The sequence below is a fragment of the Glycine soja genome, chromosome 12, assembly GCF_004193775.1.
Source record: "Glycine soja cultivar W05 chromosome 12, ASM419377v2, whole genome shotgun sequence".
NCBI classification, from domain to species: Eukaryota; Viridiplantae; Streptophyta; class Magnoliopsida; order Fabales; family Fabaceae; genus Glycine; species Glycine soja.
In genome coordinates, this window is record NC_041013.1 from 42,460,479 (window position 1) to 42,475,150 (window position 14,672).

General features: G+C 30.7%; 2 protein-coding genes across 2 annotated transcripts; both read left to right on the forward strand.

Moving 5' to 3' along the window:
• Window positions 1–1,340: 1,340 nt before the first annotated feature.
• LOC114380404 lies at window positions 1,341–4,148 on the forward strand. Its single transcript, XM_028339437.1, has 7 exons — window positions 1,341–2,047; window positions 2,212–2,352; window positions 2,449–2,562; window positions 2,654–2,827; window positions 3,049–3,164; window positions 3,707–3,791; window positions 3,890–4,148. The coding sequence occupies exons 1-7, from the start codon at window positions 1,556–1,558 to the stop codon at window positions 3,893–3,895; spliced, it is 1,128 nt and encodes a 375-aa protein (XP_028195238.1). The 5' UTR covers window positions 1,341–1,555; the 3' UTR covers window positions 3,896–4,148.
• Window positions 4,149–10,461: 6,313 nt separating this feature from the next.
• LOC114379130 (purple acid phosphatase 2-like) lies at window positions 10,462–13,899 on the forward strand. Its single transcript, XM_028337720.1, has 8 exons — window positions 10,462–10,697; window positions 11,091–11,291; window positions 11,547–11,658; window positions 11,789–12,018; window positions 12,596–12,734; window positions 12,889–13,109; window positions 13,289–13,410; window positions 13,517–13,899. The coding sequence occupies exons 1-8, from the start codon at window positions 10,506–10,508 to the stop codon at window positions 13,707–13,709; spliced, it is 1,410 nt and encodes a 469-aa protein (XP_028193521.1). The 5' UTR covers window positions 10,462–10,505; the 3' UTR covers window positions 13,710–13,899.
• The last annotated feature ends 773 nt before the right edge of the window (window positions 13,900–14,672 follow it).

Genomic DNA, 14,672 nt, shown 5'->3' on the forward strand with positions numbered 1-14,672 from the left:
TTATTTGTTGGTTTAATTTTGTCACAAAAATAATAAAGTATTTTTAAATACAGAACAAAAATATCTATATTGCACATTTAGCTAAACCTTAAACATTTTGAGTGGTTTGTATTAAAGTTGGTCAACAAAATGTGTTAAAACCAGTTATCCATGATCCATGATCATCATCATTTGTTTGGTTGTGCATGTATATTAATTAACTATTAATCACTAAGCAAGTCAAGCTTGTGGATCTGGAAGAGTCACTGACTCTCAGTTGTTTCTGGTCCATGAAAAATGCGATCCTGGACTAGACAGATTCTACTAGCATAAAGACAAAAACACAAAAGAATATAAGTTTACAGCCTCAAAAGTTTAGACATTTTTTTTATCCAAAAAATAAAAATTATATGTCCTGTAAATCCAATTATGCATTGATGGTTAATATATATCGTCAATTTTTCTTATTTATAATATGAGAAATTGCACTTCAACAAAAAAAAAAAGAGAAATATTTTCTTGTGAACTTTTTGTATAATTTATTTTCGCAATTAATAAAAATAAGAATAAAAGAGAAAATTATTCTATAAATACGTAATATCATGGAAAGAGATGAAGAAAACGAATGACTGAATGAGTTATAAGTAAGTATTGTAAAAAAAAATGTGTGCCTCCATGTCTTGTAATATATGTTTTGAACTTTTACATGGAATTAAATTTATTATTATGTAAATAGTTATTCATTTTATTTTTATTTTCACTTTTTAATTAATGTCTAACTATATAGGAAAACGAAATATTCACAATGTATCATTAAAATTATATTTTAATAACAAGTTATTGATGTGTTTTTTATTAATTAAACCAGTATTTTTTAATTATTCTTTATGAAAATTTATGCATTTAAAATATGAAAATTTCTTAATGGTTGTTTTTACCAAATTTGATTTTTTTATAATCACCTTAATTATAATTTTTAACTTCAGATTAGAATTCAAGTATTTATACAAGTTTTGATCTTTTGATCAACTATGATAATAATTTTTTATTCAAAAATTTAGTCACACTTAAATTTATGATTCCTCCAAGGAGTAATTTGATTATTTAGAATTTAATGGTCATACGTTTAAAGTACAAAATATTTTTACAAATGATCGTTTAATTATAATTTGTTGTTAATATAACTTTTATGTCTTTGATTTATGCCAACCACAAAAATGTTTTCTTTACTTTGTTTTTTCCTAGAAATATTTTTCTTTTCTAGATAATGGCAAAGATATTAATTTTGCGGACTTTATTTAATTAATTAATTTTGTATTTTGTGATATCCAATAGATCCTTGTCTTTCATGTGAATCACTAGAACCAACTTACATACCTCACATTCATTCCACTCCACTTAACAACCCCTTCTCGCATTGTCTCCGAAGCACACCAAATTAAAACCACACGCACCCGCGACGACACACCGTATCACCAAACGACAACAACAACCACGCGCGTTTCGCACCTCACGAACTCGGAGAAGCAAACGCAGCGTCGTCGATTCGTCACTCGCAACTCGGGCACGCGCGGCGATGGCGTCGGTCCACAGCACCGTCGCTCCCCGTACCTTCCTGCCGTCAATTCCCAAGCCGAGAGCTCCTCTTCACGCCGCAAAGTTCGTCGCCGGCGGCGCGCACAACTTTCGGAGACTGTCGCGCAACCTCATTCTCTCCGGAAACAAACGCGCGGTGGCGGCGAACTCGGCTGCGGAGGAGTTCGACGTGATATCGGTGCAGAGCGACGACATCACCGACCAGCAGGAGGGCGTGGTGGTGAGCCGCGTCGAGATGGAAGGCGGAGACTGCGAATTGGCGACGCAGGTGAGCGGATTCGGAGCCAACGAGGGCTTGCTGTCGTTGGAAGGGTTTTCTTCATCTTCGTCGTCGTCTTCGTCTCTGGTCGGGAATGAGAGCGAGGAGGACATGGAGAAGCTAATTGATAGAACTATCAATGCTACGATTGTGCTCGCCGCTGGCACTTTCGCCGTCACCAAACTTCTCACGATTGATAGCGATTACTGGCATGTAAGTCACAACGCTCAACAAAGATCAATGCTTAGCTTATCTTCAACTGAATTTGTATTATTCTCAGAAATCATAATTAATCGTTTTTAATTTCAATCAGAAATATTTATTCTTGATATGAACACGCAGTAGTTGCCAAGATGATTAATCGTTTGTGATTATAGGGATGGACGCTATACGAGATACTAAGATATGCGCCTCAGCACAACTGGTCTGCTTATGAGGAAGCTCTTAAGACAAATCCAGTTCTTGCCAAGATGATGATTAGTGGGATTGTTTACTCTATAGGGGACTGGATTGCACAGGTGAGTTTCTCTGTAATTTATTAGCAGTTGACTTCAATTTAGCTACAAAAGCAAGGTTTATAATGCATTGTGGTTTAATTACTCATGGTTTTGCAGTGCTTTGAAGGAAAACCTCTGTTTGAGTTTGACCGTGCACGGATGTTCAGATCGGGGCTTGTTGGTTTTACTCTTCATGGTTCTCTTTCTCATTTCTATTATCAGTTTTGCGAGGTAGAGTGTAATGCTAATGCTCTTTTCTCGTTCCATTTGGTTCTTGAAATTTCTTTGAGTTGATGTACTAAGCTTCTTTTCATTTAACCAGGAGCTATTTCCTTACAAAGAATGGTGGGTAGTTCCTGCCAAAGTTGCCTTCGATCAAACTGCATGGTCAGCACTTTGGAACAGCATATATTATACGGTTGTTGCACTACTGCGTCGTGATCCTCCTATGAGTATTTTAAATGAATTGAAGGCGACGTTTTTTCCCATGCTAACGGTAAGAAAGCCTTCTGGCTTTTCATATTTATTTCATTGAAATAGTTCTTTTTCTTTGAGAACAAATTAAAACATGGACACACCATTTTGGTGCTGTGTACCACATACTGACTTCGTGTGTCTGACAAGCATCATAAGATGTCCAGTTTATTTATTTGGCTTAGACCTGGAATGGATGTGGCTGTTTCCAATTTTAATGATTTCTTATATTTTCTTACACAGGCAGGATGGAAGCTATGGCCATTTGCCCATCTCATTACTTATGGTGTGATACCGGTTGAGCAAAGACTTCTCTGGGTGGATACCATAGAGCTTATTTGGGTGACCATACTTTCCACGTATGTCTATCTGGATTTATTTTAAAATGCTACATATGAGAATTTGAACATTAAAAACTTCATAGTTCATACTATGCTTCTTGAATCTCCATCTGATGTTGTTGCGAATTGGGATGCAATTTGATCATATTAAGATTGGCCTTTACATTTCATTTTGTCTTTTCCGTTTGCTTTTGAGAGATGAACTCTATATAGAAGTTTCCCTCTAGTAGAAATTTTGCATAATGAAGAGCAAAACCTGCCTGCTGCACATTGTTCTCCTAGAAAATACATAAGATGACTCTACCTTACGTTGTTTTGAGAATATTTTAGTTTATTCTTGTTTTTCTTTCTGGAGGAAGGGAAATGGGGAGATTTTGTATTACTGTTAATTAGCAAATTCACCTGGTTCTGTCAATGCTTGTTCAGGGAATGCCGAGGTTGATTAATTTTAATTTTAGCACTTAGCAGTCTAAATCAATAAAACATTTCCAGCTTTTCCTGCATTATTATTCGTGTGAAAATTTGGTATTGGTACTAACGTTAGCTTTTGTGATCAATAGATTTTCAAATGAAAAATCAGAAGCAAGAAACTCTCAGTCTATGGTGCCTTCAGAAGTGAAATCCACATCTGTTTATCCTCCTGAGGTACATGATAAATTAATAATTATTATGAGCATATTTATAAATTTCGTAAAAAAAATATTTATATGGCTTTTGGACATTTTTTTTCCTATGTGTATCAGGAGTAACGAGTGGAGATATGACCAGAAGCAGTACTGGGAGAAAAATGGCTTTGCTCAATCAGATTTTTATCCTTGATATGGATGGACATATAGATTTATGATGCGGAATGTGAAAAAGCTAATTATATACGTTGATATGTTGCATCCCGCGGAAATTCATGTATGTTAGGTAACATCAATTTTCCTGAAAACATTACACATAATGTAATTGCTGTTAAATTTAACGAGTAAATAATTTATGTTCAAACTTACCTTCCTATAATTATAATTGTACGTGGATAAAAAACTAACCAACTAATATCTAACAATTAATATTTCTCGATAAAAAACAATTACTCCATCAAACATGTCATGTTCGAAACATGTACATGATAAAAGATGTGAATTCTTTTGTTTCCCGATACAAATGACTTCCCATAAATAACGGTAATTTCTCTATACGAATAATGAAGATATTTGATGTGTGACTCAGCTCATAGGTGTACCATTAGTGGGGATTTTTCAGTTCATGTGTGGCTAGAGTGCACAGATATAGGCTGGCAACAGGACGGGTCGGGGTCGGGTTTTGTTTATCCTGGCCCCGACTCCCCATTTCCCACCCCGCCTCCGCCCCCGAAACCGACGGAGGTGTATATTTACATCCCATCCCCGTCCCCGACGGGGTTCGGGTTTGCTTCGTCCTGTCCCCGACATTTTTATAAACTTTTATTAGAAAATATAATTTTTCATAAAATAAAAAATATAATTTTAAATAAAACATAAAATTCAATTCAACACTAACATAAAATTTAATCTAATAGTTTCATATTTCAATGTGTTATATATATTAATAATTAGCGGGGCGGGTTCGGGTATAGGTTCGGGACGGGTATTGAGAATTTCATCCCCGATCCCGAACCTGAATTTGACTATCGGGGAAAATCCGACCCCGACCGCAACCTCGGTCAACTTGGATTTTTCCCGTCAAAATCGGGACGGGTCCAGGGCGGGCCCCACAGATTCGGACCCCGTTGCCATGCATACACGGATATATTGTATGTGATGTGTGGACCTGGCTGATTCATGAATACATAGAAAAAAGTTATATCTTGATCCAGGCCTGATTGAAGAACTGGATTTATTTAGATTTGTGTAATGTGGCTGGTAGCCTACAGCGACGGAAGTAACAAAAGGGAGTATATCTTTTTTTAATTTATCAAATGAGAGTAAATTTTGAATTAATATCTAAATAGGAATAAGTGATTTACCATTTTTGATGATAAAATCATAAGAAGATGAATGACTTTGATTTTTTTAACTAAAATTGTAAAAAGTAAATAACTGTTTTTTTACTTAAAGTCATAAAACAATTAATGATTTCAAAGTCATTTAATTTTTTTAATTAATTATTTGAAGTCGTAAAAGGTTATACGATTTTAAAGTCCTCTAATTTTTTTTTATTTTTAAATTAATTTTCAATCACTTTAAATGAGTTTTAGTTCTTAATTTCTAGTGTTATGCTTTTAATATTTTTGTTATTAATTTTAACAGATAATGTTAACTTAAAATTTATCAAATAATATTAAAAAAATTTAAAATATATTTTAATTATTTTTTCACTTATTATTAAATAAATTAATAATTTAATACAGTATTATTAATTAATTTTTAGCATGACTTCAAAGTAATTAAAGCGTTCCATGACTCTGAATTGATTTAAAGAATTTTTGTTATAAATAAATTATAACTTATAACATTTATCAATAAATAATAATAATAATTAAAGCCCTAAAGCATTTCAATTATATTAAATCGTGAGATAGGGAACGAATTTAAAGTCGGGAGATAGGGCACCATTTAAAGTCGTGACTAGGGTTTTAATTATTATTATTATTGTTATTATTATTTATTTGAAAATGTTGTAAGTTATAATTGTAAATAATAGAAATATTTTAGGGTTTTAATTATTATTATTATTTGTTGATAAATGTTATAAGTTATAATTTATTTATAACATTTTTTTTTAAAATCAATTCAAAGTCGTGGAGGGCTTTAATTACTTTGAAGTAGTGTTCAAAATTAATTAATAATATTGTACGAAACTATTAATTTATTAAGTGTAAAAATTAATTAAAAGATATTTAAAAAAATTAATATTATTTGATGAATTTTAAGTTAATATTATTTTTTGATATTAGTAACAAAAATACTAATAACATAATGCTAGAAATTAAAAATTAAAACTAAGTGTTTAAAAATTAATTTAAAAATAATTTTTTTTGGATGACTTTTGGACAACTTTGAAGTGGTATAATCTTTTACAACTTCAAATAATTAATTAAAAAATTAAACAACTTTGAAGTTTTAATTATTTTACGACTTCAAATAAAAAAAGTTAAAAAAAGAGGAGTTGTTCACTTTTTACAACTTCAGTTAAAAAACACAAAAGTCTTCCATCTTTTTCCCACTTCATTATCAGAAGTAATGAGTCACCCAACGACTTACCCACCATATTTTTATATTAATTCAAAAATTTTCCCCGTTTGATAAATTTTTTTAAAAAAAATTACCCCCTTGTGATACTTTGGCCGCCTACAGCATGTTGACCTTTCACTTTTGCTATTGCTATCTCATTATCTGTTAATCATATCACTTATCATTGATCCTCTATTTATTCACATGAATTGATAAAAGTTGATAGAAATATGAATTTAAGATAAGCTAGTTCTGGAGACCAAGAAGAGTTTAAATAGTAAAATATTTGTATCTTTTGAAGGATTAGTGTTCAATGACACTCACAAAAGTATAAGATGTGAGAAAAGAATAGCATAATGTTAGAAGAGTATTATATCATTGTACAACATATGAAAAGAAAACATTAATCATGCATGCATACTCAAAACTAAATAGATTTGCAATCCTGAAACTATAAACACAATAAATTTATGGTGTTCACATCCTCTTGTTCCAAAGAAACCTTCATAGAGACATGAATTATTCTTTATTATTATTATTTTTCTTTGTAATTTCTTACGGATTAACACATGTCTAAAAATAACTAAGACCGGGTGTTTGCAGATTAATTTTGAGAAAAAGAATCATCTAATCCAAAAGTATTATGCCGTTTGATTCGATTTGAATTGTTGATGAAAAAAAATCTATCCAATCCAATAAAAAAAATGTGATTTGGTTTGAGTTGAATTTTTTGATTTTTTAACAATACATCCTTACCTACATTTTAAATTTCTAATTTTAATTATTAAATGCGTTTAGATCCAAGTATTGAATTATATATGCAGCATGCATTGTACACATAAGAAATTGCTATTTTCTAAATTAAACATGCACTCTTAAGTCTTAAATCTTAATTATCAACAAGTACATGTTTAAAAATTAGAATTTAGTTACTCGTAAGAGGATTTCCATTTTCAAAGTACAAAAATAATCGTAGTATAACATGCGTATATAAAATAAAATGCATCCTCGTATGCATGTAATGCACATGGCTGACATTAGTATTAATATTATCGATTTGGTCGGTTGCGGAGATATCAACAAAAAATTGAACTAAATCAATCAATTTAAAAAAAACAATACAATAAAATTAAAAAAAATAATCAATTTACTTTGATTTTTTTAATAATTATTGATTTGGATTTCAATATCCTAAATTAACAAGACAGAAAAAGAACTCAAACGAATTTAAGTATTGTATGATAAAACTCATAAAAAGGTAATAGATATGATTGGAACAGTGTTGCCTTATGTAACTAGTGGATTGGGCATAGTTTTAATAGGTGACTTTAATAAGGGAGATATAAGATTGATTTAGTGGAAAGGAAAAATGAATAGGAGGAAAAATTACTTATTTTAAATCTTTTCTTAACAAAAAAATTAATAATATTTGTAAAAATAATATTCTGAAAAGTTGAATTAAAAAGGAGAAATGTGATAGAAAGGAAGTAAAGAGAGAGAGATGGCGCATTATACAAATAGAGAGAAATTGAAATGTTAGAAAAAAGGATGAAAGAAAGGTGATGAGGGAAAAGAGAAATGCCCCCGTAGGAAGCCAGGAAGTGCTACTACTATTCTACTTGCTCCAATCACTATTAGTATTTGCTCTCAAATAGAACTTTAAATAAATTGTTTTCTTTATTATAATCCCTAGTTATACCATTAATTTAATTGAGTAAATTATTTTTTCGATGGTGCATGGCTATCTAAATAGTTACTTAACTAACTAATAATAAATCATTATAATTTATATCATATTTTAATATTATCAGTAAGAAAAGAGACTGTGCACCGATAATATAAAATAAATTTATATAATTATTTAATTACAAATTATTATATATAATAAATTTGTTAATTTTTATAATAATTATTTTAAAAATTATATTAATAATAATTTTTTTATTGATCGACAATATAAAAATATTTTATCTTATTCTTAAAAAATATAAGATAAACTAATATATATATATATATATATATATATATTATTTATTACTGATTAAACAGCATAAAAATTTATCATATTGTTGCCTAATCTTATTCTTATCAATTTATATAATATATCTTATCTTATCGTAAACTTTAAAAACTGATAATAAAAATAATCATTTCTTAATAATTTTGTCACATTTAATAAATCACGTCACGCTCACACACTTAATCTTAACATATTTTAATTTTTAGGTATAATTGGTCTTTTTGAGTATAATTTGAATATCTTTTTGAGAACTTAAGGCATACTTGGTCTTCAAAAACTGATAAGGTATATTTGGTCTTTTTGAGTATATTTAATTTGAATAACTTTTTTAATCATATGTAAAGATGATTTGAAAAACTTTTGTTAATTTCCATTTAACTAAATAGTTATAATATTTTTTTAGAGGATTATAATATTTTATCATATTGTGTACTAGTATTGACATTCCATTTATGAACTTTTAATCTCCACCGCTGACAATGTACTTAAAAAAAAAAAAAACAAAATTCAAAGGAGGAGCATTACCCTATTGGCCTAAATCAAATCATATATGCACCAAAAATTGTCAAACTCTAAATTATGTCAAATCGTTAATGGTTATTGTAATTTATTATTTATTTCTTATGGTATAGTCAAGAGTCATGACACTATCTTTCTAGTTCAAATTGAAAATAATGATTAAGTAAATTTCTTTTTATAATAGTAATGATTGTAGGATTCAAGCCTTTAGCCTTTAATAATTAATACTATTGATCAAATTTGCCCGAAAATACAATTTATTTTTACTGTTACTGATTACTAGCTATTAGGAGTTATTTTAATTTATTTTATCCAAAACTTCAATTTACAAGCTTTTTTACTTTTTCTAAAATAATCAGAGATAATAGACTGGATCCTCTACTTTCAGTACTCGTAATCATCTACTAAAGACTTCATTCACCAAATTGATAGACATTTTCTTTTGGGGAAAGCAACGGTGCCACTATGATGCTCTTTTCGTGGTACTGGTTTAATTTTGTGGTTCGATATTGATATAGCCATGCTTTGCAATTATTTTTTGGTGAGAAAAATGAGTTTGGTTCTTTGTGCTGGTCTTTGAATTGAACAAGGGGGGATGCTAGTGCTGCTCCTGTAATTCTGATTTCATATGGTGCTGCTCCAATGATGCAAATAGCCATTAAACATTGTTTTTCATCTATTTAGTTTGTTTTGTGTAAACAAATTTTCTTTATAAAAAAAATGTCATTTTCTTATTTGACATATAATTTTTTTAATCAAAATATTTAATAAATGGTAATATAAAAAAGAGAGTTGAATAAAATGATATAAAATCATCTTATTAAATACGATACACTAAAACCCAAAAAAAAATATAACAGTTTTGAAAATGTGTGTTTTAGTAGGAATAAATTACTGTATGAAGTATGAAATAAATTTGAATTTAAATTTATATCTTTGAGTTGATATGTGTGAGATATACTGAAAAAAAAATCTAAATTCTATGAAAAAATATGTTTTCAATTCCTATAAATATAGCTTTATCTTTTTTTAAAGAAAAATTAGAAGATTGTTTTTTAGTTTTAAATCTTATGATTATTTAATAATAACATGATATACATCAGACATGTTACATTATATGTTATCTTTTAATTATTAACGTTATATAGTTAAATTATCTATAAAAAAAGTTATATAGTTAAAGGTATGATAGGTCACAATTAAGTAAATATAAGAATTATTTTAAAAAGATAAATTTACGAAGACTAAAACAAATAAAAAGATTAAAGATAAAGATTAAATGAAGTCAAGTTTATAGAGATTTAATTTACAACATATTTACACCTAAATTTAAATTTTGGATAGTCAGTTACTACGGATTCTTGTTATCTCTAGTTATCATGTAATTGGTTGTGCAAATTTCCGGTGTTGTGCATTGCATCATAGGCATAATCTTATCAATTGAGTCTTTCTAATTTTCTATTTTTTAATAGATAAGAAAAGATTAGAAACTCTTTGCCACTTGTCAAAGCCTTGCCACCGTCTCTGTTATTAAGTTATTATTATTATTGTGCTATAAATAAGTCGAGAAGAACAAAGTGTTGAACACTTCAACATCTCTTAATAAAGATTAGAAATCGACATATGGGGGGAGCAAAGAGTTACTCTTGTTTTGCAGTAATAGCTGTGGCCTTGGTTTTGCTACTTCTGAATGTGGCTGTGGTTTGCAATGGAGGCAAGACAAGCACATTCATTAGGAAGGTTGAGAAAACTGAGGACATGCCCCTTCATAGTGATGTATTTGTTGCCCCTTCTGGCTATAATGCTCCTCAGCAGGTACCTCTTTTTCCTCCTATAAACATCGTAGAATTTGGGTGTGACATTACCTTTTGTATATATTATTTTTGTCACATTACTGGTCAATGTAGGATTTTCAAAACATCCCTTAAGTTTACATGACTAAACATCTTTGGATGATCTGATAACAAGCCAATAATAGGTGGTCTGATAGACTCAACAACAACTATTAGGATAATCTATGATACAATTTTAGATTTTAGATTTTAGCCTAATTCAACCCGAAAAATTAATTTATCTAGCAAGAGTTGCATTCTACTTGTATACTTTATTTTAGCTATATCAGTATAATTGAGATCTCCATTATTTCACGACATTAATTAATGTCTTTTATTGGTGACAAATTAACATGTTTTTGTATTTGTTTTGTAGGTTCATATAACACAAGGTGACCAAGTGGGAAGGGCCATGATCGTGTCATGGGTGACTGTGGACGAACCAGGAAAGAGTCTAGTGCATTACTGGAGTGACGCCAGCCAGCACAAGAGAGTGGCCAAGGGAAATCATGTCACATATAGATACTTCAATTATTCTTCTGGTTTTATACATCACTGCACCCTTACAGATTTAGAGGTAAGAGGGCATATAATTACTGCAACACCTAACTCTTGTCTATTTTATTTTAGGCAAATGGTGAGAACACTGATTAAGGAATTTTATAAAGGTTTTTATTAGGATGCATAAAATTATGTTACTTATAATCTTTTTTTATGCTCTTATGATTTCTACAATAAATACTTACTCCTTTTATTAGGGCACCGATTCATAAAACCCTTTATTTTATCACACATTAGTAAGGTTGTTAACTCAAGTTTTTCATTCTGGCAGTTTAACACAAAATATTATTATGAAGTTGGAATTGGGCATACTACTAGGCAATTTTGGTTTGTGACTCCTCCTGAAGTTCACCCTGATGCGCCTTATACATTTGGTCTCATTGGCAAGTTTATATTCTCTCAAAACTACAATGTTTGGTTGCTTTACACTTACTTTTTGTAAACCCAATACTATTGACCTTGAGGTTTAAGAATGCCAAATTTAATTTTTAGATGATTGGGCTTTCTTTGCAGGTGATCTGGGTCAAACTTTTGATTCAAACAAGACCCTTGTTCACTATGAATCAAACCCTCACAAAGGACAAGCTGTGTTGTATGTTGGAGACCTCTCTTATGCAGATAATCACCCAAATCATGATAACGTTAGGTGGGATACGTGGGGAAGATTCGTAGAAAGAAGTACTGCTTATCAACCTTGGATATGGACTACAGGGAACCATGAACTTGACTATGCTCCTGAAATTGTAAGTTGTCCACTTGATTTGCTGAGATTAGTTTTTTGATATACAATGAACTATAATAAGGTTAGAACCTAAGACTTCATGCCACTAGCTAAGTCTCTACCACGAGTCTGACCTTAGAGAGTTAGAGCATGTTTGGTTATCAGTTGAAAAAGGAATTTTGGGTGTTGAATGTACTTCTAGAGAGTAAACTCATTTAGGTAACATGTTTGGTTACCCTCAAAAGTGTGTTTGCAAGACTTGGTGCATGTTTGGTTTTTCATCCAACTTGAAGGGCATGAATTCTAAGACAAAATCCAATGGTCCAACGAAAATTGAACCCAAAAGCAAGGGTGGGGATGCTTTTGCAAATTTCATTTTGCTGCCAACTTACATTTGCACTAATAAACCAAACATGCACGGTTGCTTTTGCAAACTTTAATCTAAACATACACTTATTTGTTCGAATTATTTGTATGAGTTTGATATTATTCTCAATGTAATTCCTCAAACTTGAAATTATGATTCATGATTCTTCTACTAAATGCAAATTTTAGTACATAAGTAAATTCTAAAGACCAAAATTGATGATACTTTTCAGGATGAAACAGAACCTTTCAAGCCTTTCCGCCACCGTTACTATGTGCCTTACAAAGCATCCGGAAGTACTGAACCCTTTTGGTATTCTGTCAAGATAGCTTCGGCACACATCATAGTTTTGGCTTCATATTCAGCTTATGGTAATATTAGATGCACCATTTTTTCTCTTAACATTACCTTATAATCTTAAAGTTTTGCTGAAAAGATTATTGTTCATAATTCAAAGCTGAATCGCTTCCTTATATTTTTCATATATACACCTTTTTTGCACTAAACATCATTTTCCTTGTTCAGGCAAATATACTCCCCAATATGAATGGCTTGAGGCAGAGCTACCAAAGGTTGATAGAACCAAGACCCCTTGGTTGATTGTTCTTGTGCATTCTCCATGGTATAATAGTTACAACTATCATTACATGGAAGGGGAAACCATGAGGGTAATGTTTGAGCCTTGGTTTGTGAAGTACAAGGTTGATGTTGTGTTTGCTGGTCACGTCCATGCCTATGAACGAAGTGTAAGTGCTAAAAAGTGCTCCATTTCATTAGGTGTCATGAATCTAACATTGCTGGAGAGAATGATAAAACCACAACAATGCTATAAATTTTTTTATACTGTCAATCAATTATAAATCATCTTAAATATAAACAATCTTATCGTACTTGATAATTTATAATTATGTGCACCCCATATCAGGAACGAATCTCCAACACTGGATACAACATTACCAATGGTCGATGCAGGCCTTTGAAGGACCAGTCAGCTCCTGTATACATAAACATTGGTGATGGAGGGAACATTGAAGGCTTGGCAAGCAAGTAAGCTCTATAAATTTTTTCTTCCTTATATTAATGGCTTGTCTAATGTCTCTTCTATAACAAGTTTAATTTGATCACTGATTTGTGTTTTTTCTTTGCACTGCAGCATGACAAATCCACAGCCCGAGTATTCTGCATACAGGGAAGCAAGTTTTGGGCATGCCATTTTGGAAATAAAGAACAGAACACATGCTCACTATAGCTGGCACCGAAATGAAGATGAATATGCTGTTACAGCTGACTCTATGTGGTTTTTCAACAGATACTGGCATCCTGTTGATGACTCCACAACCAAGTGAACTAATAGGATAGTTCTGCAGAGTTTTCCTATCTAAAAATATCCGTTTTATAATGTATTGTTGGGTGATGTACACTTGTTATTGAAGTAAATTCAATGTTTTCTTTGGTAAACCTTGTTTTGTTGCCCTCGGTGTCAGTTTTCTGAGTGTTTGAATTTTTTCATCTAAAATCTGATGGATCTTCCTTCACTGAATTCATTCTTGACATTTTTAATCTCTAAAAACATATTAGCAACCCAAATTACCCCTTAAAAATATTAACTAAAATAGGTAAAGAACTAAAATGTCTTAAATTTGTTCTTCCTTTTCATTAAAATGATTCAAGATATTCATAAAAATATTAGAATCTCTCATCTGTAACAAATGATTGAAGATGACATAGAATTAGAATCAATGTTATTTTATTATTACATGTACTAATATCATTATATAGGTTTTTTTTCAGCAAAAATATTATATCGGGTTCGGATGAATTTATCGGGTTGAAATTTATGAACCCAATGTCAAAACTTAATTAGAATTGGATCAATTTAAATAAACTCAATTCAACCCAATGACTTGGCCAAACTTGAAATGTAGTTGAATTGGGATGATTGTGTTGGTTGATCAATTGCAACTGGCTTACATTCCAACTATTTTGTTTTCAAAAATTAAATTAGATGACTATTTCTTGTAGGAGTAGAATTGGGTATTTATTTTAAAAATTGGACGGTGTGTACATATATTGGAAAAGAAATTTTCAAAGTTAAAGCATTTTGAGGTATTAACATAAAAGGTTATTCTAACGACTATTTCGTCCATATATACTACTAACTATAATATTTTCGAAATCTACTAAATGCTCAGTTGGAATAATGGAGATATTTTTTGACGCGGTAGCTGCCAACAAAAGGAAGCCATTGGAATTGGATGAGCCAACCAGATGAGTCAATCAACAAGTTTGGTAAACAAGATAAAATATAA